This window comes from Vipera ursinii, assembly GCF_947247035.1.
Source record: "Vipera ursinii genome assembly, chromosome: 2".
Lineage (NCBI taxonomy): Eukaryota > Metazoa > Chordata > Lepidosauria > Squamata > Viperidae > Vipera > Vipera ursinii.
Window position 1 is genome coordinate 9,984,432 of NC_139513.1, and position 27,551 is coordinate 10,011,982.

Sequence of the window (27,551 nt, forward strand, 5' to 3'; positions counted from 1 at the left end):
TCTGCTGCTAGGTGTTGGGACTGTGAGATGGTCTCACGAGGTCGATGATTGGTTAAGGTGCTTCCAAGTAAAAGGCATCACGCAGGAATGCAATCATTCAAAGCTTTATTTAACGATAAAGTAAATAGAAAGAGTTCCCTGGCATGGAGGCATCCATGCCTGGGTTGAGCTCATGGATAGGCGAGCAAGCAAGCAGAAGAGAGAACAAAGAGAACAGAGAGCATCCCCTGAGCAGAGGTTTTTATGGGGGGTCTCAGCCCCTCCCTTACCATAAAACTCTCGCCAATGGGGCTGCAGGGGCCGGGGACCCCTGACCCACCAGTGGGAGCAAAGAAGCCTCTTTGCTCCCATCTGATGACCTTTTTTGGGGAACTGCCATGGCTGGCACAAAACATCTAACAGGGACATTTTGCGAAGAACCTACTGTATGTCCGTGACAGTGTGGGTGCACATATACACCTTACACGCAAACTGTTTAGGGCTCGTCTTCAGAAGGATGGGGACATGTTAGCTCATCTGGCATTCATGAAGAAAATGTATATGTTTATAGAACATTCAGCCATTGGTCCTCTTGAAGCCTTTTCCATATTTCACAGATTTATAGGGTTTTTACACTGTGTGGGTCCTTTTATGGATGTTAAGATAACTGTTTGTAGAAAAACTCTTCCCACATTCCATGCATTTATGTGTCTGTCCTTTATGTATCTGGTAATGGAAATTAAGAGAAGTACTACAAGTGAAGCTTTTTCCACACTCCATGCATTTATAGGGCTTCTCTCCTGTGTGGGTCCTTTTATGGATGTTAAGATAACTGCTTGTAGAAAAGCTCTTTCCACATTCCATGCATTTATATGGCTTCTCCCCTGTGTGGGTCCTTTTATGGATGTTAAGATAACTGTTTCTAGAAAAACTCTTTCCACATTTCATGCATTTATATGCTTTCTCCCCTGTGTGGGTTTTTTTATGGGACTTAAGAAAATTGTATCCAATAAAACCTTTTCCACACACCATACATTTATACGGCTTCTCCCCCGTGTGGATCCTTTTGTGGATGTTAAGATAATTCTTTGCAGAAAAGCACTTTCCACATTCAATGCATTTATAAGGCTTCTCCCCGGTATGTGTCCTACTATGGTAAATAAGTTGGTAGTTCTTAATAAAGCTCTTTCCACACTCCATGCATTTATATGCTTTCTCCCCTGTGTGGGTCCTTTTATGGTATTTAACATGACTGCTCATCATAAAACCTTTTCCACACACCATACATTTATAAGGCTTGTCCCCTGTATGGGTCTTTTTATGGATGTTAAGATAACTGCTTGTAGAAAAACTCTTTCCACATTCCATGCATTTATATGGCTTCTCCCCTGTGTGGATCCTTTTATGGTATTTAACATGACTGCTCATCATAAAACCTTTTCCACACACCATACATTTATAAGGCTTGTCCCCTGTATGGGTCCTTTTATGGATGTTAAGATAACTGCTTGTAGAAAAACTCTTTCCACACTCCATGCATTTATAGGCCTTCTCCCCTGTGTGGATCCTTTTATGGGAAGTGAGATTGCTGCTCTGATTAAAGCTCTTTCCACACTGAATGCATTTATAGGGCTTCTCTCCTGTGTGGGTCCTTGTATGTGAAATAAGATGAGTGGTATGAATAAAGGTCTTTCCACACACCATGCATTTATAAGGCCTTTCCCCTGTGTGGATCGTTTCATGTACAGAAAGATTTTTGAGTGAGCTCAAGCACTTTCCACACTCTATGCATTTGTAGGGCTTCTCTCTTGTGTGGATCCTTTTATGTGAAGTAAGTTCTCTACTGTTAGTAAAGCTGTTTCCATACTTGATGCATTTATAAGGCCTTTCCCCTGTGTGGATCATTTGATGACATGTAAGATGACTCTTACTAGTGAAGTTTCCCCCACATGTTTTCTCTGCCTTGTGGATCCTTTTATGGTAGATAAGTTGATTGTTCTTATTAAAGCTCTTTCCACACTCCATGCATTTGTGTGGTTTCTCTTCTGCCTGGGTTCTTTTTTGAGATGTATGGGAGAAGGTCCATTTGTAATTTTTCCCATAGTCTCTAGTTACATAATCTTCTCCTTTCGTTTCGATTTGACAGTGTTCATTTACATCAAATTGGTCTTTGAATAGTTTTATACATTTTCCAATATATTTCTTCTTTATTTTTTCTTGTTGGGTCACAGAGGCTTTTATTGATGGATGAACAGATGATGAACTTTCCCGATTCCAATTATTTGACTGGTTTATCTCATGGCTTTCTACTTCCATTAGAATTGTAGGGTTTTTCGTATTGTATCCACGACTGATCAGTCGGAATAGTTTCCCGGAATCTTCATTTTCCTCTCCATTATTACCTTCACAGAAAAGAAAAATGAAAGTTTTGGAAGATGAATGTAGAGTTGAACAGCAAGGAAAAAACCATAAATTAAGTATCCAATTCTCCGAAGTTCGAAAGGGCAAGATTTGGTTTGCCTGATTTTAAATGGTACTTTGTAGTCTGCTGTGTGGTTTGGATAAGAAATGGGAGTTGCTCAGAATTAAGAGAATTTTAGAACTAGAATGGCTTTATAAAGGTTTGGGTGTCATGTATATTTGTGGTACGATAAATTTAGGATCAAATTAGATTTGAAAACTGTAATGTTATAAATGCCACACTGAGAATACAAAACAGATATAAACTTAGGCTGTACCCCTAAAACATCTAAATTGCTCTCAGAAAAAAAAGCAGCAGGAAATGACATGGATAACATTTTGAGAGCCATTAGCAGCTGACCTGTGCAAATACCAAATTAAGTCAAGAATGCAAAAAGTGCATTCATAAAGTATTCAGACCTTAATTTCTGTCAAAATGTTATACTGCACCTTGATTCTACAGTTGTTGAAAATCATTTTCTCTCATTAAGGTACATTCAGTACCCCATAAAGACAAAGTGAAAAGAATTTTAGAAATGTCTTTAAATTTATTAAAATGAAAAAACTGAAATATCACATTGGCATAAGCATTTAGACACTTCATTCAGTACTTTGTTGAAGCACTTTTGGCAGCATTTATAGCCTTGAGTCTTTTGGGGTATGATGTGACAAGCTCTGCACACCGGGCCCTTTGCAATAACATGTGAAATTTATGCCTCCTATTTCTCTTGATCATTGCTGACAGGCTAGAACACCTAGATTGGAGGCCACCTGTGGTAAATTAAATTGACGGGTTGTGATTTGGAAAGGCACACAGCTCTCTATCGAAGGCTTCACTGCTGACAATGCATACTGTAGCAGAGCAAAAGCCATGAGGTCAAAGGAACTGCCTGCGGAGCTCAGAGACAAGATTTTTGCAAGGCACAGGTCTGGGAAAGGCTACAATAAAATTTCTGCTGCACTGAAGTTTCCTAAGAGCACAGTGGCCTCCACAATTCTCAAATGCCAGAAGCTTGGCACAACCAGAACTCTTCTAACAGCTGGTCGCCTGGTCAGACTAAGCAATCTGGAGAGAAGGGCCGTAGTAAGATAGATGACCAAGAACCCGATGGGCACTCTGACTGAGCTCCAGAGATCCCGTGTGGAGATGAGACAGCATTCCAGAAGGACAACCATCATTGCAGCCCTCCACCGATTTGGGCTTTATGGCAGTGGCTAGACAGAAGCCTCTCCTCAGTGCTAAACACATGAAAGCCTGCTTATAGTTTGCAAAAAAAACCCTCAAAGACTCTCAGACTGTGAGGAACAAGATTCTATAGACTCATGAAACCAAGATTGAACTGTTTGGCCATGATTGTAAACATTATGTCTGAAGGAAACCAGGCACTGCTTATCGCCTGCCCAATACCATCCCAACAACAAAGCATGGTGGTGTAGCATCATGCTGTGGGGATGTTTTTCAGCAGCAGGGACTGGAAGACTGGTCAAGGGTGAGGGAAAGCTGTATGGAGCCAGATATAGGGATATCCTCTAAGAAAACCTGTTCCACTGGGCCGAAGGGATTGTCTTCCACCTTTCCCGCCATTTCATTGGGAGCTGACGCTGCCCTCCTGAGAGGTGGTGTGGCAATTGAACAGCGGCCACACTACGAATGGGGATACACTATCAAGATCAAGCGAAGTACTAATACCACTTTACAATGCTTTTGTAAGGCCACACCTGGAATACTGCATCCAGTTTTGGTCACCACGATGTAAAAAAGATGTCGAGACTCTAGAAAGGGTACAGAGGAGAGCAACAAAGATGATTAGGGGGCTGGAGGCTAAAACATATAGGGAACAGTTGCTGGAATTGGGTATGTGTAGTTTAATGAAGAGAAGGGTGAGGGGTGACATGATAGCAGTGTTCCAATATCTCAGGGGCTACCACAAAGAAGAGGGAGTCAAGCTATTCTCCAAAGCACCTGAAAGCAGGACAAGAAGCAACGGATGGAAACTAGTCAAGGAGAGAAGCAACCTAGAACTAAGGAGAAACTTCCTGACAGAACAATTAACCAGTGGAATAACCTGCCTCCAGAGGTGGTGAATGCTCCAACACTGGAAGTTTTTAAGAAGAGACTGGACAGCCATTTGCCTGAAATGGTATAAGGTTTCCTGCCTGAGCAGGGGGTTGGACTAGATGACCTCCAAGGTCCCTTCCAACTTTTTTATTATTATTATTATTATTATTATTATTATTATTATTATTATTATTAATTAGTGATTGGAACCCCCCATGTACTTTGCTGAAGAAAATAAAACTTGTCATCAACTTGTGTTTCAATATTAGAATGGATAAATTATGCAAAGGGGAAACAGTGATGTACCTTAGAAACAGGGGACAAATTCTAACTTCTTTATTACTTTGTCTTTTCTTTTTCTTAATTTTATAATACTTTTTTTCTTATTTATCAATTATTTTCATTTACACTTCAACATTTTTATTGTTTTTATTCTGATAAAATTCCTTTAATAAAACAATAAGAACTAATGCATCTAATTACAGAACATATTGCAAAACACTCTGACAGGGGAGTAGCATATTCTTACCCAAAGAGGCCACGTTCCTCTGATTTTCCAGCATGACTTCCCGATACAGTGCTTTTTGGTCAGCATCCAGCTGAGACCACTCCTCATCGGAGAAATACACAGCCACCTCCTTAAAGGACACAAGACCCTCCTGAATGAGAAGAAAACAGAAGAATAATCAGGAGGATTTTCAAGATCTATCCTATTGTTTAAGTGATTATAAGCAAAGATATACATTTCAGGTCATTCAGTGAAATAAATCACACTTTTCGTCTGGATCTGTCTGTTTGTCTATCCACCCCCATCCATCAGCAAGACTTTCAGCATCTGGAGAGAATCAACTGGAATGGGCCTTGGAAACTCCACCTATCACTCGCTCCCATACACCCAGCGTTTGCAGAAGAAAATACAGGTGGAGGGGTTCTTTTTACCATTTAAATAAAAGGCTTGTGGTGTCTCCAGAACAAACAGTCCTATTCATGCTCAAAACCTTCACTGAAGTTGTTTGAGAGGCACCCAGGGATTTACATGGGTGTCATGAATAGACAAAGGCACACAAGCCCTGTTTCTGCTGCTCCTCAGATTACAAGGAATCCACTGCTTGTACCCCAACCCAATGGTTGAAGAAGAGAAAGCTGCTTGGGAAGAGCATTTCTCATCCTTTCCAAAGCTGGATTGTTTGGCCCCAAATTCCAGGCACAAATCGGAGTATTAGAAATTCCTCTAAACGCTGACCGCCCTCTTTGGATCTTAACAGTCTCCTTTATTTTTTAACCTGGTGCCATTATTTTTCTTATCACTGGCTATAAACAAGGTGTTTTAGAAGGTGTAAGGTGCCAATGTGATTCTTTCCCTTATTATTGCACAATTCCATGCCAAAGAATTACTACTTGGATTACTATTGAGAACATTTTGTTTTATTATACCTCTGTTACTTGAGTTGGAACTTCAAATGCTCTTTCAGCACCTCCATAGAAAGGAGTCAAATTCATTCTATTCTTCCCTGTGAAGGAGACAGAATTTGTAAATGGATAATAAAATGGCAGGAGGCATTCTACAGAAGAGGACATATAGAGACGGTAAGACCTCTCTTGGGAATGGGCGGATTTTTGATTACCATCTGAGATGTACTGACTTGTGGATTCCTGATAGACCTTCCTGAAAAACAGCTCCTCAGAGGGATTTGATGAATTCCTGATTCTCATAGGGTCTCTAGTCTGTAGAGAGAAAGATTTGAATAAGACATTGCACAACATGAAGTGGATTCTTGTTCTCTTAAAAAACAACTTCAATCCCACAATATCAATCAATGAGCCTAGAATTTAAGAAAGGAACAGCTGTCTCCAGTCTGTCTTCTAGAATGGATAATAGAACAATGTCCTGCAAGAACTAGTGAAAAATTTCCACATATTATGACGACTAAAGAAGTAGGAAAGGTTTCTTACCTGCAATTCAACTTGCTCTTTCTGTTCCTCTGCCTGACTCATGAGGAAGCCTTCCGCCAGGGCCACCGCTTGGGAGCTGGTCTCTGCTCCACACTCACGCAACCAGTTTGCCATCAGAAGGGGCAGAAGGGCGAGCAGTTGCTCAAGAACTACTAGGTCCAACATCTGGGCTTTGGTGTGCTTTTCTGGTCTCAGCCATTGAATATAATGGTTGTGAAGTCGGCTGCAAAGTCCTCGGGGACCATCAATCTCCTGATATTGGATGTTTCTGAAGTTGCAGGGCTGACTCTCTGAATGGATGATGGTTTTCTCCTCCAGGAACTTCTCAGTTTTTGCCCAGATCTTCCCACAGCTGCCATACTCAACAGCAGAGGGGCCTTCTACAGTTCCCTCACTTGCTAACGGTTGTTTCTGCATCCTTTGTCTGTCCTGTAAGGAAATTCCAGACAGGTCAGAGGAATCTTGTGCATCTCCAAACACCTTTCAATTCATAGGACTATTCTGGTAGCTGCAGAACTGACCACAAAGGCTATCCAAGGTCTTCGCCCAAGAGTTAAGGTTTTGTTAGGAAGGTTGTTGAGATTACTCTAGTTTCTGCATCTGAAATGGAAAAGAAAATAAATTCAGAAAATGAGAAGGTGGTGGATTTAACCACTGAACAACATTCATCCTACATGGAAAAGGAGGCAGCGTAAGATGGGACTCCGGACTCCCACCTCGGGGGAAGACTTGGCCCTTCTCCACGCTCGCTCCAGCGCGGAACCCCTTTGCACGGGCAAAACAGCCACTCGCGTAAATCGGGACTCTTGTCTAGATGCACCTTCCCGCAAGGATTCCCGGCAGCCTCTGCGCTTCCCGTCTACGCCCCGGTGGGAGGAAGAGAAAGAGCAGCCTCTTCTAACGATTTCTCCGGGCAACACGGGTGCTCTGCTCTAGCGGAGGAGTCCTGCGCATGCCCAATTCCCTTTTGAGGCTGAGCGCGCCCTCTGGTGGACTCTGCGCGTTAATGTCGGCATTACCCGAAAGGGCGGGAAAGAGGAGCGCGTCTGAGGCGAGGAGGAGGGCAGGGATGATGGGTATGGGAGAAGGAAGGAAAGGACAGTCTCAATGGCTTTAGTGTCTCCAGAAGCGGCGTCTTTTCCATCTTCCTATCCAGGCACCGTTTGTGGACATGGAGAAAAAAATCTCTGTGGTGGATTTCAACTCGCTTCCTTCAAGAACACTCGACCTGAAAGATCCCCAGAGATTGGAGAAGGCCTCAAAATGGGCCCAAATCCACTCAGAAACTGATGAAGACGAGGACCAGGAAGCTCTTTGAGAAACACTATTTGTGTCTTGAGGTTGTTGCAAACTCCAGCCTGAAGGGGAGGAAGATGGGACATGGGCAGGGAAGCCACAACTGGGAAAATGTATTTCTGTTTCTCTGGTTCTGTATCTGCAGCTGCCCTTGTCCAATTCTTGGCTCTGGGTGTCTCAGAATCACCGGGAAATCCAAGCAGCTGCTTTGGACCCAGGAAAGGATGCTGAAGGGAAAGAAAAAAACACTCCAAAGTGTAGAAAAAGCTGAAACTGGAGGATGTTCCAGAAATTTTACTTCACAAGAAGGCTCCTTGGAGGAGAAATGAAAAGGGGGAAGCAGCGTCTTATCTATGACTGGAAAAAAGTTGGAACTGCAGAAGGATGGGAAGCAACTATGGAAAACAGAATATATCATTAAAATACTACGAGAGAAAAAGAAGAGGAGAAATCTGTTTTATTTAGGGACTGAATGGTAAACACCCTCAGAAAATATCAGTAGGAAAGCTCTCTGTAGAATTTAAGGCAGGGGTCTTCAAACTTGGCTGTTTTATGACTTGTGTACTTTAACTCCTAGAATTCCTCAGCCAGGCACGCTGGCTAAGGAATTCTGGGAATCAGAAAAAGGCCAACTTGAAGACCCCTGATTTAACGAAACTGGGATGCTGCTAGATCATGAATAAAAAGAAAAGTATAATTATCGTCTATTATTCTTTGACTGCCACTCTGTTCCATTTTTGTAATGAAACATTGGACAATAACTGGCAGAAAACTGGAATTGGTGCCTTCTTTCCATTTTGACACAGAATCATCCAGGAGTAATATTTGAATAAACAGCTGCAACCCCACAGCAGCTTCTAAACTCAGAAGTTTGTCCCCCACCCAAATCCTCCCAAATTAGTAGACCAGCAAAATGCTGTGGACATAGTATACTTACATTTCAGTAAGGCATTTGACAAAGTAGACCACAATCTACAATCCTAGACCAATCATTTTCCAACTCAACACTGGGATACTTCTCAGCTGAGCCACTTGTCCAAACTAAATACACTGAGGTGGAGAGTGTAAATCCAGTGGAGCTTTTGTAGGATTAAGCATAAGTCACAGAAGATCTGATGTTACACTGTGACATCACTTTCCTTTTTGAACATTTTTAGCACAATATCCCAAGACCTTTTTCATTTCAACATCTTCCAATTCATTATATAACTTCTACCAACAGCTATAGTTGGACTGAGTGCCAAAGAATTGAGGCCTTTGAACTATGGTGCCGGAGAATACTCCTGTGAGTCCCTTGCACTGCAAGGTGATCAAACCAGTCAATCCTAGAGATCAACCCTGACTGCTCTTTAGAAGGCCAGATCATGAAGTTGAAACTCAAATACTTTGACCACCTAACGAGAAGGAAGGACTCACTGGAGAAGAGCCTAATGCTGGGAAAGATTGAAGGCAAGAGAAGAAAGGGATGACAGAGAATGAGGTGGCTGAATGGAGTCACTGAAGCAGTAGGTGTGAGCTTAAATGGACTCCAGAAGATGGTAGAGGACAGGAACGCCTGGAGGTGCATTGTTCATGGGGTCACGATGGGCCGGACACTTCTCAGCTAACAACAACAACCAACAGCTATAAAAAGCTTAACTGTAAAACAACAGCTACTTAAACCATTCTATTCATAAGTTATATTCTTTAAGGTAAAGGTAAAGGTTCCCCCGCATATGCGTGCTAGTCGTTTCCGACTCTAGGGGCCGGTGCTCATCTCTGTTTCAAAGCCGAAGAGCCAGAGCTTGTCCGAGGACGTCTCCGTGGTCATGTGGCCAGCATGACTAGACACCAAAGGCGCACGGAATGCTGTTACCTTCCCACCATAGTGGTCCCTATTTTTCTACTTGCATTTTTACATGCTTTCGAACTGCTAGGTTGGCAGAAGCTGGGATGAGTAACAGGTGCTCACTCTGTTACGTGGCACTCGGGATTTGACCCGCCAAACTGCCGACCTTCTGATCAACAAGCTCAGCGTCCTAACCCACTGAGCCACCGTGTCCCTTATCTTCTTTAGCATTACACTTACTTTGATAATTCATATGTAGTGATTATTTCTGCAACTCTTTTGTCAGACTGGCCAGTTTACTCCCTAGGAAGAATGACCCTTGATTCCATGGATGTTAAGAGAAAAATACTTTTACTAGAGATACTGAGTGCAGCATAAGCAAAGCAAGCAAAAACCATATATTGAAAGCAATCTCCAATGTCCAAAGACCTTCCCTTGGCTAGATCAGTCCAATCCAATCTTGGTCCAATGTTTTAGCAACCTGGTATCTATTCGTTTCCTAGGGCTGGTGTCTTTGAAGGCAGGCAGATGGCTCAATTTGGTACCTTTAGTTTCTGTTAATGCCCATACTCCCCAAATTCTCACACAATTCTTTACTCTTCCTCTACCAAATGTCCCCTACCCCCTAGTTATGGCAGTTGCTTGAGAGCTTCAAAGAAAGCAAAGATAGGCATCTGACTTCATTCCTGATTAATGCCTTTCCCATAGCTTGGCTGGATTGACATTTTGCTAGCTAAGCCCTATGCTTGCTTTCAAAAATTAAAGTTTTATAAAGTTTGATTGGGAATTTGGGCTTTCTTTGTTATAATCCAATTGGAAATAGGATAAACATGAATAAAAAAAGATGTTCTCTTATTTATGTGAAATGCATTGGTGGCCTTCAAATGACAGTAGCTACAAAAATCCACTGTTCATAATTAAAACACTACATGCGCAGTGTTTGGTTTCCATTAATAAACACATCACTCTGAGGCATCCAATTGTGAGAGTCAAAAAATTCAGTAGATGTAATTAGGAAATGGATATATTTCAACAACTAAACCTAACAGTTAAACAGAGTCTCATCCAAATGTATATGTTTATGGAACATTCGGCCATTGGTCCTCTTGAAGCCTTTTCCATATTTCACAGATTTATAGGGTTTTTACACTGTGTGGGTCCTTTTATGGGACTTAAGAAAATTGTTTCCAATAAAACCTTTTCCACACACCATACATTTATACGGCTTCTCCCCCGTGTGGATCCTTTTATGGGTGTTAAGATAATTCTTCGTAGAAAAACACTTTCCACATTCAATGCATTTATAAGGCTTCTCCCCTGTGTGAATTTTTTTATGGCGGTTAAGACTACTAGAGACAAAAAAGCATTTTCCACACTCTATGCATTCATATGGCTTCTCCCCGGTATGTGTCCTACTATGGTAAACAAGGTGGCAGTTATTAATAAAGCTCTTTCCACACTGCATGCATTTATATGGCTTCTCCCTACTGTGAATCCTTTTATGTCTCTTAAGATAATTGTTCGTAAAAAAACTCTTCCCACATTCCATGCATTTATGTGTCAGCCCTTTGTGTATCTGGTAATGGAAAGTTAGAGAAGTGCTACAAATGAAACCCTCTCCACACTCCATGCATTTATAGGGCTTCTCCCCTGTGTGGGTCCTTTTATGAGTGTTAAAATAACTGTTTTTAGAAAAACTCTTTCCACATTCCATGCATTTATAAGGCCTCTCCCCTTTGTGGATTTTTTTGTGGAAGTTAAGATAACTGTTTGTAATAAAAGCCTTACCACACTCCATGCATTTATATGGCTTCTCCCCTGTATGTGTCCTACTATGGTAAATAAGTTGAGAGTTCTTAACAAAGCTCTTTCCACACTCCAGGCATCTATATGGTTTTCCCCCTGCATGGTTCCTTTTATGGAAAATAAGTTCAGTGCTCTTAGTGAAGCTCTTTCCACACTCTAGGCATTTATAGGCCTTCTCCCCTGTGTGGATCCTTTTGTGGTGAGCAAAACTGCTCCTACGAGCAAAGCTCTTTCCACACTCTATACATTTATATGGCTTCTCACCTGTATGGATCCGATAATGCAAAGTAAGAGAAGTACTACAAGTGAAGCTCTTTCCACACTCCATACATTTATGTGGTTTCTCACCTGTATGGATCCAGTAATGGGAAGTAAGAGAAGTACTACAAGTGAAGCTCTTTCCACACTCCGTGCATTTATAGGGCTTCTCTCCTGTGTGGATCCTTTTATGGGAAGTAAGATTGCAGCTCTGACTAAAGCTCTTTCCACACTGAATGCATTTATAGGGCTTCTCTCCTGTGTGGATCCTTGTATGTGAACTAAGATGAGTGGTATGAATAAAGGTCTTTCCACACACCATGCATTTATAAGGCCTTTCCCCTGTGTGGATCGTTTTATGTACAGAAAGATTTTTGAGTGAGCTCAAGCACTTTCCACACTCTGTGCATTTGTAGGGCTTCTCTCTTGTGTGGATCCTTTTATGTGAAGTAAGTTCTCTACTGTTAGTAAAGCTGTTTCCACACTCCATGCATTTATAAGGCCTTTCCCGATTCCAATTATTTGACTGGTTTATCTCATGGCTTTCTACTTCCATTAGAATTGTAGGGTTCTTCTTATTGTATCCACGACTGATCAGTTGGAATAGTTTCCCACAATCTTCATGTTCCTCCACATTATTACCTTCACAGAAAAGAAAAATGAAAGTTTTGGAAGATGAATATAGGGGTTGTACAGGAAAAGGAAAAACATATAAATATCAAATTCTCCAAGGTTCAAAAGAAAGGGGAAGATTTAGTTTGCCTGATTTCAAATTTCCACACTGCTGCCGCCCGGATCTAAAGCCAGGGGACGCTTCCGCACCCCTCGTGTGGCCCAATTCAGGCTCCAGAGACGTTTTCCAGGCGGCTGCCTCCCAGACCTAAGGTTGTAGGACGCTTCAACTCCCCGCCGCAAGGCGATCCAGGCTCCAGAGGCATTTTCCAGGCCGCTGCCACCCAGATCTAAGGCAGGAGGACGCTTCCACCCCCCCACACCCCGTTCCGATCTGGGCTTCGTAAGCATTTTCCAGGCCTGACCGGGCCGCGGGGAGGCTGCAGAAACATTCGATGGCCTCAGATCCGGGCAGCAGCAGCTTGGAAAACATCTCTGGAGTCCTGGTCTGTGGGCGGGTCACGGAAGTGTTCCCCAGCCTCAAATCTGGGCAGCAGCAACCTGGAAAAGGCCTCTGGAGCCCGATTCAGACCACGGGTGGTGCACGGAAGCATTCCCCAGCCTTAAATCTGAGTTTCATGATTCCAACAGATGAAACTCTTCAAAAGAACTTCAAGGTATATTTACCTTAAAGAATCTTTTATTTGAGAAATCTAATATCAGCACTACATAGCTGAAATCAAAAACTAAATTCCCCTCACTTTGGTACAATGTTACAAAGCACAGTTCCCTCCTCCAATTAACAGTCATAAAACACATTCCCCAATTAGTTTGAAGCGTGGGCTTTCTCCCCAGCTCTCCAGCCCATCAAAACTCTAATAACTCAGGGCCCAATGACCTTGGGATTCCACAGCTAAGTTAGTATTGTTACGATTAGCTAGACTCATCCACATTCCCCCTCCCAGCATCAACTAACTCTAAAAGCAATAGCTGCATTTCCATCTGTTGTCAAAGCAAGAACATCCGGTGTTAGCAGCGTTGACACCAGGTGGCAGCAGGAACCCCAGCAGATAGAAGATGGATCTTTTCTGGGTAACTCTGGCATGGCAGGAAGGGAGGGGGAAGCATGCGGTATCTTAGTGAGTTGGGGAGGCCTTGGGGGCCTGTTCCAACACTAAGCCCCCCATGACCTTCCCCACCCTGAGATACCTCAAGTTCACTTAACTCTACGAGTTTTCATGTTACAAGTGGAATGGGCAGGCTCATTACACTCATAACTCAAGGACTACCTATACCCATTACAGACATAGTGAATTTTTTTTTAGAAATATCTGTAAATTTATTTGAAAAAAACCTGAAATATCACATTGGCTTAAGTATTCAGACACTTCATTCAGTACTTTAGGGAAGCACCTTTGGCAGCATTTACAGCCTTGAGACCTTTTGAGTCTTCACACACTTGACCCTTTCCAATAACATGTGAAATTTATGCCTATTTCTCTTTGATCATTGCTGACATGCTTCTACACCTAGATTGGAGTCCACCTGTGGAAAATCAAATTGACAGGACATGATTTGGAAAGGCACACACACTATAGAAGGCATCACAGCTGACAATGCATACTGTAGCAGAGCAAAAGCCATGAGGTCTGCAGAGCTCAGAGAAGGATTTTTGCAAGATCTGAGAAAGGCTACAGTAAAATTTCTGCTGCAATGGAGGTTCCTAAGAGCACAGTGGCCTCCATAATTCTCAAATGCAAGAAGCCTGGCACAACCAGAACTCTTCTAAGAGCTGGTTACCTGGTCAAACTGAGCAATCGGGAGAGAAGGGCCCTAGTAAGATAGGTGACCGAGAACCCGATGGGCATTCTCACTGAGCTCCAGAGGTCATGTGTGGAGATGGGACAGAGTTGCAGAAGGACAACCATCATTTCAGCCCTCAACCGATCTGGGCTTTATGGCAGAGTGGTTAGACGGAAGCCTCTCCTCAGTGCAAAACACATGAAAGCCTGCTTGGAGTTTGCAAAAAAGCACCTCAAGGAGTCTCAGACTATGAGGAACAAGATTCTGTGGTCTGATGAAACCAAAATTGAACTGATTGGCCACGATTCTAAACGTTATGTCTGAAGGAAACCAGGCACTGCTCATCGCTTGCCCAATTCAGTCCCAATAGCAAAGCATAGCGGTGCAGCATCATGTTGTGGGGGTGTTTTTCAGCAGCTGGAACTGGGAGACTGGTCAAGGTTGATGGAAAGCTGAATGGAACCAGGTTTGGGACATCCTGAAAGACAACCTGTTCCAGTGGGCCAAAGGTTCACTTTCCAACCTTACAACAATCCTAAACACATAGCAAAGACAAAACAGAAGTGGCTTAGGGACAACTCTGTGAATGTCCTAGAGTGGCCCGGTTAGAGGCCTGACTTGAACCCTATTAAACATCTCTGGAGGGACCTGAAAAATGGCTGTCCACCGATGGTCACCATCCAATCTGACTGAGCTTGAGAGGATTTGCAAGGAAGAATGGCAGAAAATCCCCCAATCCAGTTGTTCAAAACTCGTGTCATACCCAAAAAGAATCGAGGTTGTAGTTGCTGCACACTATTGAGTGAAGGGTCTGAATTCTTATGCCAATGTGATATTTCAGGTTTTTTTTCTTTTAAATAACTTTATAGACCTCTCTAAAATTCTGTTTTCACTTTGTCATTACGGGGTACTTAATGAGAAAAATTAATGAGAAAAAAATGAATTTCAAGAACTGTAGAATCAGTCTGCATCATGTCAAAATTGACAGACATGAAAGAGGTGTGAATACTTTCTGAATGCACTGTCAATGTCAGTTCCAAAGGTGTTTTTTGAAGAGGCAACTGGGCTTTGTTCTTTTTCTTTGAAGAGGTTTCGCTTCTCATCCAAGAAGCTTCTTCAGCTCTGAATGGATGGTGGGAATGGAAGGTTTTATACTCCTTGAGGAGAACTGGCCATTTGTGTTCTTTTAGAGAGCAGTGAGGCCACCTGGGTTAGCCCTCTCTCAACAGATTTAAGATTTAAGATTTAAGATTTATTGAGATTTTTATACCGCCCTTCTCCCAGAGGGACTCAGGGCGGTTCACAGGGCATAAATATAAACAACAGTACAAACATTAAAAGATAATTAAATTAATGCCCAAGTTAAAACCAGAATAATAAAACAAACCAATAAAAAACCCAAGTACCCCCATCAGGCCAGACCCGCTAGTTCAAATAAATGGGTCTTCAACCCGCGACGGAAGGATCGGAGGTCTGATGCCATCCGGAGCTCAACCGGCAGTTGGTTCCATAACGCCGGAGCACCCACAGAGAAGGCCCTCCCCCTGGGGGCCACCAGTCGACATTCCTTGACAGGAGGCACCCTGAGGAGACCCTCTCTGTGGGCGCGCACAGGGCGGAGGGGAGTCGACGCCGGCAGCAGGTGGTCCTCGAGGTATCGCGGACCCATGCCATGTAGGGACTTAAAGATCATAACCAAAACCTTGAACCTTACCCGGAAGACAACTGGTAACCAATGCAGCTCACGGAGCAAAGGTGTAACATGGGAGTACCGGGAAACTCCCAAGACAACTCTCGCGGCCGCATTCTGTACCAGTTGGAGCCTCCGAGTAGTCTTCAAGGGAAGTCCCATGTAGAGAGCGTTACAGTAGTCTAGGCGAGAGGTCACGAGCACATGAGTGACCGTACACAAGGCCTCCCGGTCCAGATAGGGCCGCAACTGGCGCACCAGGCGAACCTGGGCAAAAGCCCCCCTAGTCACGGCCACTATGTGATCCTCCAAAGTGAGTCGTGAATCTAGGAGGACTCCCAAGTTGCGAGCCCTATCCACAGGGGGTAAAAGCTCACCCCCCATAGAAAGAGGTGGAACATCCCAGGTGTCTCGGGAAGCCGGAATGTACAGCCACTCAGTCTTGTCAGGGTTGAGTTGAAGTCTGTTCCTCCCCATCCAGACCCGAACCGCCTCCAGGCAATGGGACATCACAGCGAGGGCATCACTGGGGTGGTTTGGGGTCGAAATAAAAAGTTGGGTATCATCAGCATATTGATGATACCCAACTCCAAAACCACGAATGATCTCACCCAGCGGTTTCATATAGATGTTGAACAGGAGAGGCGAGAGGACCGACCCCTGAGGAACTCCACAAGCGAGAGTCCTAGGGGTCGACCTCTGCCCCCCTGCCAACACCGACTGCGAGCGTCCCAGGAGATAGGAGGAGAACCACTGAAAAACCGTGCCTCCCACTCCCAATCCCCTGAGACGCTGCAGCAGGATACCATGGTCGATGGTATCGAAAGCCGCCGAGAGGTCTAATAGGACTAGGACAGAGGAATACCCCCTATCCCGAGCCCTCCAGAGATCATTCACCAGAGCGACCAATGCCGTCTCCGTGCTGTGCCCGGGCCTGAAACCCGATTGGTAAGGGTCCAGATAATCCGCTTCATCCAGGACCAGAGGGAGCTGATGCGCCACCACACTCTCAACAACCTTCGCAAGAAAGCGAAGGTTGGAGACTGGACGAAAGTTGTTCAATACAGCTGGGTCCAAGGCAGGCTTCTTGAGGAGAGGTCTCACCACCGCCTCCTTCAAGATGGTGGGGAAATAACCCTCACTCAAAGAAGCAGATATAACCGCCTGGAGCCAGCCTCGTGTCCTCTCCCTAGCTGCATAAACCAGCCAAGAAGGGCACGGGTCCAATAAACATGTGGTGGAACTCAGCTTCCCCATAATCCTGTCCACTTCATCAGGGGTCACAGAATCAAACTCCTCCCAGATAACATTGACAAGACCGCCCGTGTCCTGATCGTCAGACTCTGCCCAGCTGGAGTCCAAACCGGTCCGAATCCGAGCGATTTTATCCGACAGATGTTGACCAAACTCCTTGGCACGACCCTGCAAGGGATCCTCCCTCACCTCCTGATTAAGAAGGGAGCGAGTCACCCTAAACAAGGCGGCCGGGCGATTATCTGCGGACGCGATGAGGGTGGAGAAGTAATTACACCTCGCCTCCCTCATCGCAGCGAGATAAGACCTAATATAGGTTCTTAACCGCAATCGGTCGGGTTCAGATCGGCTGGACCTCCAGCAGCTCTCTAGGCCCCGTTTCCGACGCTTCATCTCCCGGAGCTCCGCGGAGAACCATGGAGCTCGCTGGGATCTGCGCCGGGTCAGGGGCCGCAAGGGTACAACCCGGTCGAGTGCCTCAGTGGCTGCCCTTTCCCAGGCTTCCACTAAGGCATCCGCCGAGCTGTGAGCAATGGAGGCAGGTGGAGACCCCAGCGCCGCTTGGAATCTCTCAGGATCCATTAGGCGTCTGGGGCGGTACCATCTAGTTGGCTCCGTACCTCCACGGCGAGGGGTGGCAAAATGGAAGACCAGCCGCAGGAGGTGATGATCGGTCCATGACAGGGGCATAATAAATGAAAAGCCCCCACCAAGATCATCCAACCACCGTCCAGATAAGAAAATCAGGTCAAGGGTGTGGCCTCCCTCATGAGTTGGCTCAGAAATTACCTGCGTCAGGTCCATGGCCGTCATGGAAGCCATGAACTCCCGAGCAAGCTCAGATGAACCTCCCAGGGATGGTAGGTTGACGTCTCCCAAAACTATAAGTTTGGGGAACTCAACCACCAACCCTGAGAGGACATCGAGCAGCTCGGGCAGGGCTGCCGCTACGCGACTAGGCGAAATGTACACGAGCAGCAAGCCCAACTGCGCCCCAGAGCCAAATCTCATAAAGAGAGACTCACACCCGACTATCTGAGGAACGGTGGTCTCCCGCGGACATAAGGTCTCCCTAACGATCACCGCCACACCCCCACCCCTACCCTGAGCTCGAGGCTGGTGTAGCACCCGGAAGCCTGGTGGGCAAAGATCAACCAAAGGGACCCCACCCTCTGGGCCCAACCAAGTCTCCGTGATGCAAGCCAGGTCCGCATGCTCACCCTCAACTAAATCCCTAATAAGGGGAGCTTTGTTGACCACGGACCTGGCATTCAGGTACACCAGCCGGAGCTCAGGAGGCTGCACATCCTCGCTCCCGGAACCTCGGGAAAGAAGCAGAGGGTCAGAGCGCCCCACCGCTTGCAAATAGCGGAGACGGTGCTCCCGGTAACGATATGGCCCCCTGTCTATCCGCCTGCTGCCATTCCCCGTCGTGGGAATTGGTAATCCCACGACCCGCTCATGAGCCCCGGAGACAACGACCCCTCGTTCTCCCCCCGCGCGGTCAGACCCAAGTCTGGCCTGAACTATGGTTGATTGGCCGCCCCCCAAAGCCAGACAACCCCTATCTCCCACCCCCCTCCCCAACCCCGTAAAAAATTTTGATAAAAACATAATCAGGGGCCTCTTATTACATTTATGTTGACGGCCCCTACCCCTGCCCAGCCATCTCTCAGAGACCCAAAACTCGGGCCCTTCATCGAGGTTAGAATTTAAAGAGGCGGGTCGCACCCAGGCGAGGGGGGCACCCCTGAGGGCGAGCAAGTCCGTGCTAGTATATTGTCGCATGTTAGTCCAGCAAGTCCAGAATAGGTAGTCCTGGAGATGATCAAGTCCATAGGAGGGTCGAAGGCCGGAAAAGAAAATATCTGGATCCACACCCAGCTGCACTGCCACTTAGCTGGGTGCCCCAGTAAACAGGTCACCCCCGCCCTCTCACGGCAAGTTGCAACTCTGTACCTGGGGATGGTCAAAGATATACTCTGGGTAGGCATGCCCCATAGAGCTCCCACCTCTATGGGGCTGCAGATGTAAAAGTCAGCCACTCTCCCACCGTGGCTGATACCCAGGACCGACCAAATCCAAAGGGGAGAGGGGGAGGCAGACAAAATTATATATTCAGGCAGAAGAGTAGACGGGCCAAAATGGGCGAAATGGTCTAAAAGCGTCACCGCCGTTAGAACGGTCCAAAGGTGGTATAAAGACCGCCTGTTGCTCCATTGAAGCGGTCCAAAGACGCCGTTGCCAACACAAGCAGTCCGAGGCAGCACAGGAAACATCATCGCCGCTAGGATAACTCTCAGTCGCCCTCTCCGCCGCCAAAACGGCCCGAGGACGATAGCGTCACTAAAAGCAGCCTGATGCAGTCTGGGGTAAGATGGAAGCACCACTGCCGGCGAGAGGGGCCGAGAGCCCGAGAAACATCGCAGCCAGTCACTGGCCTCCACAAGCGGCCCAAATAGGCCAGAAAACACTGATGCCGCCGAGGTGGCCCAAAAACAGGTCAAGTGTTGCCACTCGGGCCAGGAGGCCCCAGGAATGCCACCGCTGAGTGCTGGTCGCTGAGAACGGCCAGAGCCCACTGCTGCTGTCGTCGTCGTCGCCGGATGCAGGCCATCTCTGCCGTCGAATGCGGCCCCAGGAGACGCCGCTGCCAGCGGCAACGCCAACGCCCACGCCGTCGCCGCCGCCAAGTCGGACCCACAGGCGTCTCTCTCGGCAACCAGAGGCAGCCCGAAGATGTTAAGGGCGGCCCGAAACGGCCCGGGGAAGCAAGAAACGCCACCACCAAGCGCAGCCCGAGAAACTACCGCCGCCAGCGCCGAGGCCGCCGCCCACGCCGCCGCCGCCATCACTGCCACCCCAAACGAACCCGCAAGCGTCCTCCTCGTCCTCCTCGCCGACCAGGAACAGCCTGAGAACAGCAAGCAGCCCAACCGGTCCGGCACAGCAGGGAACAATAGGGAACGCCGGAGGCGGCCACGAACAGCTGAGAGGCGGTCCGGAGAAGGCGGCCCCGAACAGCTGAGGGCGGCCCAAAAAAGACAAGCGGCAAGCGGCAAGCGGCAGAAGGCAGAAGGCAAACAAAGGCAAACAGATGAAAGAGCTCGCAGGTTACCAACTGTTCTCTGCCCGTTTTCGTCAGCCACTAACTACCTCGTCCCCCAATCCACATCCCAGGCAGCCGAGGCTCCTGAGGGGCTCCAAAGGGACGCCTCATAACTGGGACTCACGGAGCTCACGGAGCTCGAACAAGCACGTCCGCCATCTTGAAGCACCTTCAACAGAGGGGAAGGGCTACCGTGTTTCCTGGAAAATAAGCCCTGATCTTATATTTATTTTGGTCCAAAAGACCCGTTAGGGATTATTTTCTGGGGATATCTTATTTTTTTATCACAAGGCCCCAGCTGGCGCCCCCACGTAGGCAACTCAGGTTTCCCTCGGTGGGGGAGGAAGGCTTTGGAAACTGCCTTTTCATTTACTTTCATCAACATTGTTACCTGTCCCTTTATTTTTCAAAAAAAAATGTTTTGTATTTACAATTAGCCTCCAGGATAGCCAATGGGAAGGCGTGGCCTGAATTCTGCGCACGTGGAAATACACCTGCACCCTCAAACCTCATGGTTCCTCGCTCGGGGCACACTAGTGCTTTGCAGGTGCATTCAACTTGGCGGCTCAGCCAAACTCTTCAGCTGTGGTGGGCCGCAGTTCCCATCACTTTCAGGAAGCCTGGGCAATGGAAACCTTACACCAGGCTCCTCACAATACGGTTCGCCCAAGATTAGGTTGGCTGTCGCGGGAGGCGTGGCCCATCCCCATCCTTGAGGTCCGCCACACATATGGGATGAGCCTCCAGCGACGGCCAAGATGACCCTGGGCGAGCCAGATTGCTTACAGGGAGAGGCTGCATGTTGCAGGACGACGACTGGAAAGGGCGCGCATGGATCCCTGCAGCTCCAAGAGACTCTGAGCGCTGTTTTTGGTGCTACTAGGTTTCCCACACCACCCAAGCCAGGATGATCTGGTGGCCAGGATTACTTTTTGCCTTTCCTGCCGCTGCATTGGCAGGTGATGTTGCCCTCCTGAGAGCCGGCACGGCAATTGGACGGGGCCATGATACAAATGGGGATACACCATCCCCCAAACCTCAGCCATTCTTTCCATGGCGCACTGCAGTTAATCCGAGACGGCCGGCCAGGCACTGAAATGTAGCCAAAAACAGTAAGGCTGACACACACAAATTCTACTGACAATGCAGCAGCGAGAAAGGCGGAAGGCAATCCTGTCCACCAGATTGGGTTGGCGGGGGGTAGGGTGGGAAACCGAGCAGAGCCAAAAACAGTGCTCAGAGCCTCCAGGAGCTGCAGGGATCCACAGGTGCCATTTGCAGTTGTCCTCCAGTAACATGCAGCCTCTCATTGTAAGCAATCCGGCTCGCCCGGGATGAGGTTGGCCATTGCAGACAGCTGGTCCCGCAATGTGTGGCAGACCTGGAGGATGGGGATCGGCCACGTCTCATGCAATGGCCAACCTGACCCTGCGCCAGCCGGACTGCTTCAGCTGCGAGGAGCCTAGCGTAAAGTTTCCATTGCCCAGGCTTCCTGAAGGTGATGGGAACTGCGGCCTGTCACAGATGAAAAGTTATCTGTCTGCAAGGAATATAAAGCCTTCCATTCCCAACCATCCAGTCAGAGCTGAAGAAATTTCTTGGATAAGAAACAAAATGTCTTTGAAGAAAAAAATCAGAGATATAAATACAGATTAGGCAAGACCTGGCTCAAAAACAGTAACTGTGAGAGAGGAACCTTGGAGTCCCAGTGGATGATCACTTGAAAATGAGCCAGCAGTGTGCAGCAACAGCCAAAAAAGCTAATACAATCCTGAGTTGAATAAACAGTGGCATAGAATCAAGATCAAACAAAGTATTAGTACTGCTTTATAAAACCCTGAGACCACACCTGGAATACTGCAACCAATTTTGATCACCATACTACTAAAAAGATGTTGAGACCTTGGAAAAAGTTCAGAGAAGAGCAACTAAAATGATCAAAGGCCTGGAGACTAAAACATTCTTTGACTGCAGGACTTGTGTTTGGCTAATCTAAAGAAAAGAATAGGGGTGACATGATAGCAGTATTCCAGTATTTGACGGGCTGCAAAAAAGAAGAGGGGGTTGAACTATTCTCCAAAGCAACAGAGGGCAGGACAAGAAACAATTATTGGAAACTGACCAAAGAGAGAAGCAACCTGGAATTAAACAGAAACTTCCTAACAGTGGGACAATTAACCAGTGGAACAGCTTGCCTTCAGAAATATGGGCACTCCATCGCTGGAGATTTTTAAGAAGAGACTAGTCACTTGTCTTATATGTTATAGGTTCTCCTGCTTGAGCGGGAGCCTGAACTATAAGACCTCCATTGTCCCTTCCAGATTCTATTCCATTCTGTTCTATTCTGTTCACAAGAAAGTCCAGTTATCTCTTGAAAAACTACCTGTGGGACAACTATGACCTGGATGACTGAGAATCTCCACGGACCACCTTTTCACCCATTGTACAACTTTTAGGATATGGCAACAATTGAGTACCACCAGTCGCCTAGCAAGGTGTCAAAAACTTGATGACCAAAAAAAGGGGAAAAAAGTGAAGTACAGGTAGTCCTCGACTTACAACAGTTCGCTTAGTGACTGTTCAAAGTTACAATGGCATTGAAAAAAGTGCCCCCCGAAACCACAGCTGAGCAAGACATCTGCCTGTCCGCCTGGAGACGCTTTTCCTCCTGTCTGAGGTTTTCATTGTTGTGAGCATTTCTGTTGAGGACTGGCAGCGGGGGTGAGGTGGAGGGTGTTTGGTTTTTATTCCCCCCATCTGCTGGGTGGTTGCAGCAGGTTTTGGTATCTTCACATGACCCTGGGGCACTGTGACCGTCATAAATATGAATCCGTTGCCAAGCATCTGAATGTAAATCACAAGACCCTGGAGATGCTGCAACATTCCAGCTGATCGGCGCTTCTTTCTAGGCTCAGAAGTACGGGGATCAGCGCTGAGCTCCAGCTGGAGCCTGGCGCTGATCCTGGCACCTCCGCTGAGCCCTGACAGCCCTGCAGCTCCAGCCATCTCTCACTCATGCTTGTGCGGTGCTGCCACCAGTTCAGCTCATTCCCCTCCCCGGCTACCACTTCTCTAGGATGGTCGCGTACCACCTGCCAGGTGCCAATGTACCACAGGTGGTACCCGTACCACTGGTTGAAAAACCCTGCCATAGACATGTAACTGTCAGTATTTTTCATATCAGAAAGACTCTAGATAGATAAAGGGAACTACAGTATTCAACAACATAAAGCAGAATTTGAATCTCAATTGCATAGAAATGATGAATATGTAATTGCTAAAACCTCTCAATAGGCTGAGGAATGTGAAAACCAGCAGAAAAACATTCAAAAGTGTATAAATGTACCTCAAACTTACACTGGAAATGTGGACAGGACAAAAGATCGTTTTGTCATGCTTTAGTGGACTTGTAAAAAAGCTAGAAAACTTTCGATTCAAAGACATTCAGTGATACAGAGAAGTTTAAAGATTAATATCCAACTGGGACTAATGAAAAGTCCTAGTAGTTTCTGAGTATGACAGCCACAGTGAGATTATTATACACAAGGGTTCTACAATAAGTAGAATTGTGGAATGGTTGAGGAAGATGATAGAATTCTCAGTGATGACTAAATTGACTCTGATTAAGATAAGGATAGTGTCTATATTTATTAGTAATTGGAAACCCCCAATGGACTTTGCTGAAAAATAGAAAAAAATGATTTTATCATCAAACGTGTGTTCAAAGGTTAGAATGGATAAGGGAAACAATGATGTAACCTTAGAAACGGGACAAATTTTAACTTATCCCTTCATCTTTTCTCTTTCTTCTCTTAATTTTATCGTATTTCTTTCTTATTACACAATTATTTTCTTTACTTACACTTCAAAGTTTGTATTGTTTTTATTCTGATAAAATTCCTTTAATAAAATAATAATAAAACAAGCTAATATATCTGATTACAGAAAGACGTCCCAAACACACTGACTGGGGAGTAGCATATTCTTACCCAAAGAGGCCACGTTCCAATGATTTTCCAGCATGACTTCCCAATATAGTGCTTTTTGGTCAGCATCCAGCAGAGACCACTCCTCACCGGAGAAATACACAGCCACCTCCTTAAAGGACACGAGACCCTCCTGAATAAGAAGAAAACAGAAGAAAAATCAGTAAGATTTTCAAGATCTGTCCTATTCTTTAAGTGATTATAAGCAAAGATATACATTTCAGGCCATTCAGTGAAAGGAACCCCACTTTTCATCTGGGTCTGTCTGTCTCTCTATTCCCATCCATCAGCAAGGCTTTCGGCATCTGGAGAGCATCTACTGGAATCCCCACCTATCTCTCATTACAATCAAACCAGGGTTTGCAGAAGAAAATGTGGGGATTGTGGTGATGGTGCTTTCAACAATTTAAGTAAAAGGCTTGTGGTGTCCCCAAAGCAAACAATCCTACCCATGCCCAAAACCTTCATTAAAGTTGTATGAGGAGGCGCCCAGGGATTTTCATGGGTGTCAGAGACAAACCCTGTTTCGGCTGCTCCTCAGACTAAAAGGAACCCACTGCTTGTATTCGAAACCAATGGCTTAAGAAGAGAAATCTGCCTGGGAAGAGCATTTCTCATCCTTTCCAAAGCTGGAATTATTGGCCCCAAATTCCAGGCACAAATTGGAGCATTAGAAATTCCTTTAAAGGCTGAAGGACCTTGATCTGCCCACCCCCTTTGGATTTTAACAGTCTGCTTCATCTTTTAACCTGGTGCCATTATTTTTCTTATCACTGGCTATAAACAAGGCGTTTTAGAAGGTATAAAGTGTCAATGTCATTCTTTCCGTTACTATTGCACAATTCCATGCCAAAGAATCATATAAACTGGTGACCCTATTTTTCTTATAAACAAGGCAATTTAGATGTTAATGTGATTATTTCAGTTATTATTGAGAAGCCTTCAAAGAATTACTAATAGGATCACTATTCAGCAAATGCTAACATTGAAAACATTTTATGTTTTATTATACCTCTCTTACTTGAGTTGCAGATTCAACCACTCTTTCAGCAGAACCATAGAGAGGAGTCAAATTTATTTTATTCTTCCCTGTGATGATGACAGAATTTTTAAAAAGGAAAATTAATAAAATGGCAGGAGGCATTCTACAGAAGAGGAGATGTAGAGAAGGTAAGATAGCTGGGACCTCTCTTAGGAATGGATGGGTTTTTGATTACCATCTGAGATATCCTGACTTGCGGATTGCTGATAGACCCTCCTGGAAAACAGCTCTTGAGGGGGATTTGAAGAATTCCCGATTCTCATAGGATCTCTGGTCTGCAGAGGGAAAGACTTGAATAAGACATCACACAATATGAAGTGGATTCTTGTTCTCTAAAACCAACTTCAATCCCACAATATCAATCAATGAGCCTAGAATGTAACAAAGGAACACCTGTCTCCACTCTGTCTTCTAGAATGGATAATGGAACAATGTCCTTCAAGAACTAGTGAAACATTTCCACATATTATGAAGACCAAAAGAAGTAGGGAAGGTTTCTTACCTGCAGTTCGACTTGCTCCTTCTGCTCCTCTGCCTGACCCATGAGGAAGCCTTCCGCCAGGGCCACCGCTTGGGAGCTGGTCTCTGCTCCATACTCCCGCAACCCGTTTGCCATCTGTGGGGGCAGAAGGGCCAGCAGCTGCTCCAGTACAGCCAAGTCCAACATTTGGGTTTTACTGTGCTTTTCTAACCTCAGCCACTTGGTATAAAAGTTGTGAAGTCGGCTGCAAAGTCCTCGGGGATCTTCAGTCTCCTGGTATTGGATGTTTCTGAAATTCCAGAGATGAATCTCTGAAAAGATGATGATTTTCTTCTCCAGGATCTTCTAGATCTTTCCATAGATGCCAGGGACAACAGCAGAGGCAACTTTTCCAGTTCCCTCACTTGCTAATGGTTGTTTCTGCATCCTTTGTCTGTCCTGTAAGGAAATTCCATATAGGCCGAAGGAATCTTGTGTATCTCCATACACCTTTCAATAGATAGGACTATTTCAGTAGCTGCAGAAATGACTACAAAGGGTATCCACGCTCTTCACCCAAGAGTTGATTTTTTGTGGTTAGGAAAGTTGTTGAGAGGACTCTAGTTTCTGCATTTGAGATGGAAAAGAAAATAAATTCAAAGAATGAGAAGGTGGTAGACTTAACCACTCCTCATGAAAAGAAAGCTGGTAAAGGATTGCAATAGTATTGAGCACATGGATCTTCTGGGTATTTGTGTGTCTATCTGTCCATCAAGTGAGCTGTAAAATATGGTCCTAGATTACATCAAGACATGGAATATTTTATACTGGATTATAAAACAAATGTTTTATATTTGGTGGATTTTCAATTTCTTTTTCCTGTGAAGGGCAAGTTAGCTTTTTGTCCACATTTACGAACATATATTTATTTATTTTAGTTTAGTTTAGTTTAGTTTTATTGGATTTCTATACCGCCCTTCTCCCTAGGGACTCAGGGCGGTTCACAGGGCATATATAAATAGGTATACAAAAATTAAAAGAAAATTAAACCATGCCCAATTAAAATATAACAATAATGAAATAATAAAACCAATTAAAAACCCAAATTCCCCTTCAGGCCAGACCAGCTAACTCAAACAAGTGGGTCTTCAACCCGCGACGGAAGGATCGGAGGTCCGATGCCATCCGGAGCTCAACCGGCAGTTGGTTCCAAAGTGCCGGGGCACCCACAGAGAAGGCCCTCCCCCTGGGGGCCACCAGTCAACATTCCCTGACTGGAGGCACCCTGAGGAGGCCCTCTCTGTGGGCACGCACAGGGCGGAGGGGGGTTGACGCCGGCAGCAGGTGGTCCTCGAGGTATCCCGGACCCATGCCATGTAAGGACTTAAAGATCATAACCAAGACCTTGAACCTCACCCGGAAGACAACTGGTAACCAATGCAGCTCGCGGAGCAAAGGTGTAACATGGGAGTACCAGGAAACTCCCAGGACAACTCTCGCGGCCGCATTCTGTACCAGTTGGAGCCTCCGAGTGGTCTTCAAGGGAAGCCCCATGTAGAGAGCATTACAATAGTCTAGGCGAGAGGTCACGAGCGCATGAGTGACCGTACACAAGGCATCCCGGTCCAGATAGGGCCGCAACTGGCGCACCAGGCGAACCTGGGCGAAAGCCCCCCTAGTCACGGCTACTATATGGTCTTCTAGGGTAAGTTGTGAATCTAGGAGGACTCCCAAGTTGCGAGCCCTGTCCACGGGGGGTAAAAGCTCACCCCCCATAGAAAGGGATGGAACATTTTGAATGTCCCGGGATGCCGGAATGTACAGCCACTCAGTCTTGTCAGGGTTGAGTTGAAGTCTGTTCCTCCCCATCCAGACCCGAACCGCCTCCAGGCAACGGGACATCACAGCGAGGGCATCACTGGGGTGGTTTGGGGTCGAAATGAAAAGTTGGGTATC

The 27,551-nt window shown here is 45.9% G+C and overlaps 2 protein-coding genes across 4 annotated transcripts in view; both read right to left on the reverse strand.

Moving 5' to 3' along the window:
- Positions 1–609: 609 nt before the first annotated feature.
- On the reverse strand, positions 610–7,477 carry LOC310633311 (uncharacterized protein; the record flags this gene model as incomplete). The annotated part of the gene is made up of 7 exons (XM_083351012.1): positions 7,168–7,477; positions 6,973–7,051; positions 6,452–6,880; positions 6,124–6,223; positions 5,933–6,009; positions 5,028–5,157; positions 610–2,381 (listed from the first exon to the last, which is right to left on the reverse strand). The coding sequence occupies exons 3-7, from the start codon at positions 6,866–6,868 to the stop codon at positions 610–612; spliced, it is 2,496 nt and encodes an 831-aa protein (XP_083207138.1). The 5' UTR covers positions 6,869–6,880; positions 6,973–7,051; positions 7,168–7,477.
- A 2,471-nt stretch (positions 7,478–9,948) lies between these two features.
- Positions 9,949–27,551, reverse strand: part of LOC310636473 (uncharacterized protein) — a 41,158-nt gene continuing 23,555 nt past the window's right edge. For 2 of the 3 annotated variants that reach the window (XM_083356345.1, XM_083356346.1), the window contains exons 2-6: positions 25,638–26,222; positions 25,311–25,410; positions 25,106–25,182; positions 24,097–24,226; positions 9,949–12,281 (exon numbers count right to left, since the gene is read on the reverse strand). In XM_083356345.1, coding sequence (XP_083212471.1) covers positions 10,720–12,281; positions 24,097–24,226; positions 25,106–25,182; positions 25,311–25,410; positions 25,638–25,802 — 2,034 coding nt within the window. In that variant the 5' untranslated portion in view covers positions 25,803–26,222 and the 3' untranslated portion in view covers positions 9,949–10,719. The remainder of the gene's footprint in view (positions 12,282–24,096; positions 24,227–25,105; positions 25,183–25,310; positions 25,411–25,637; positions 26,223–27,551) is intronic. The other variant, XM_083356347.1, reaches the window with a different exon arrangement.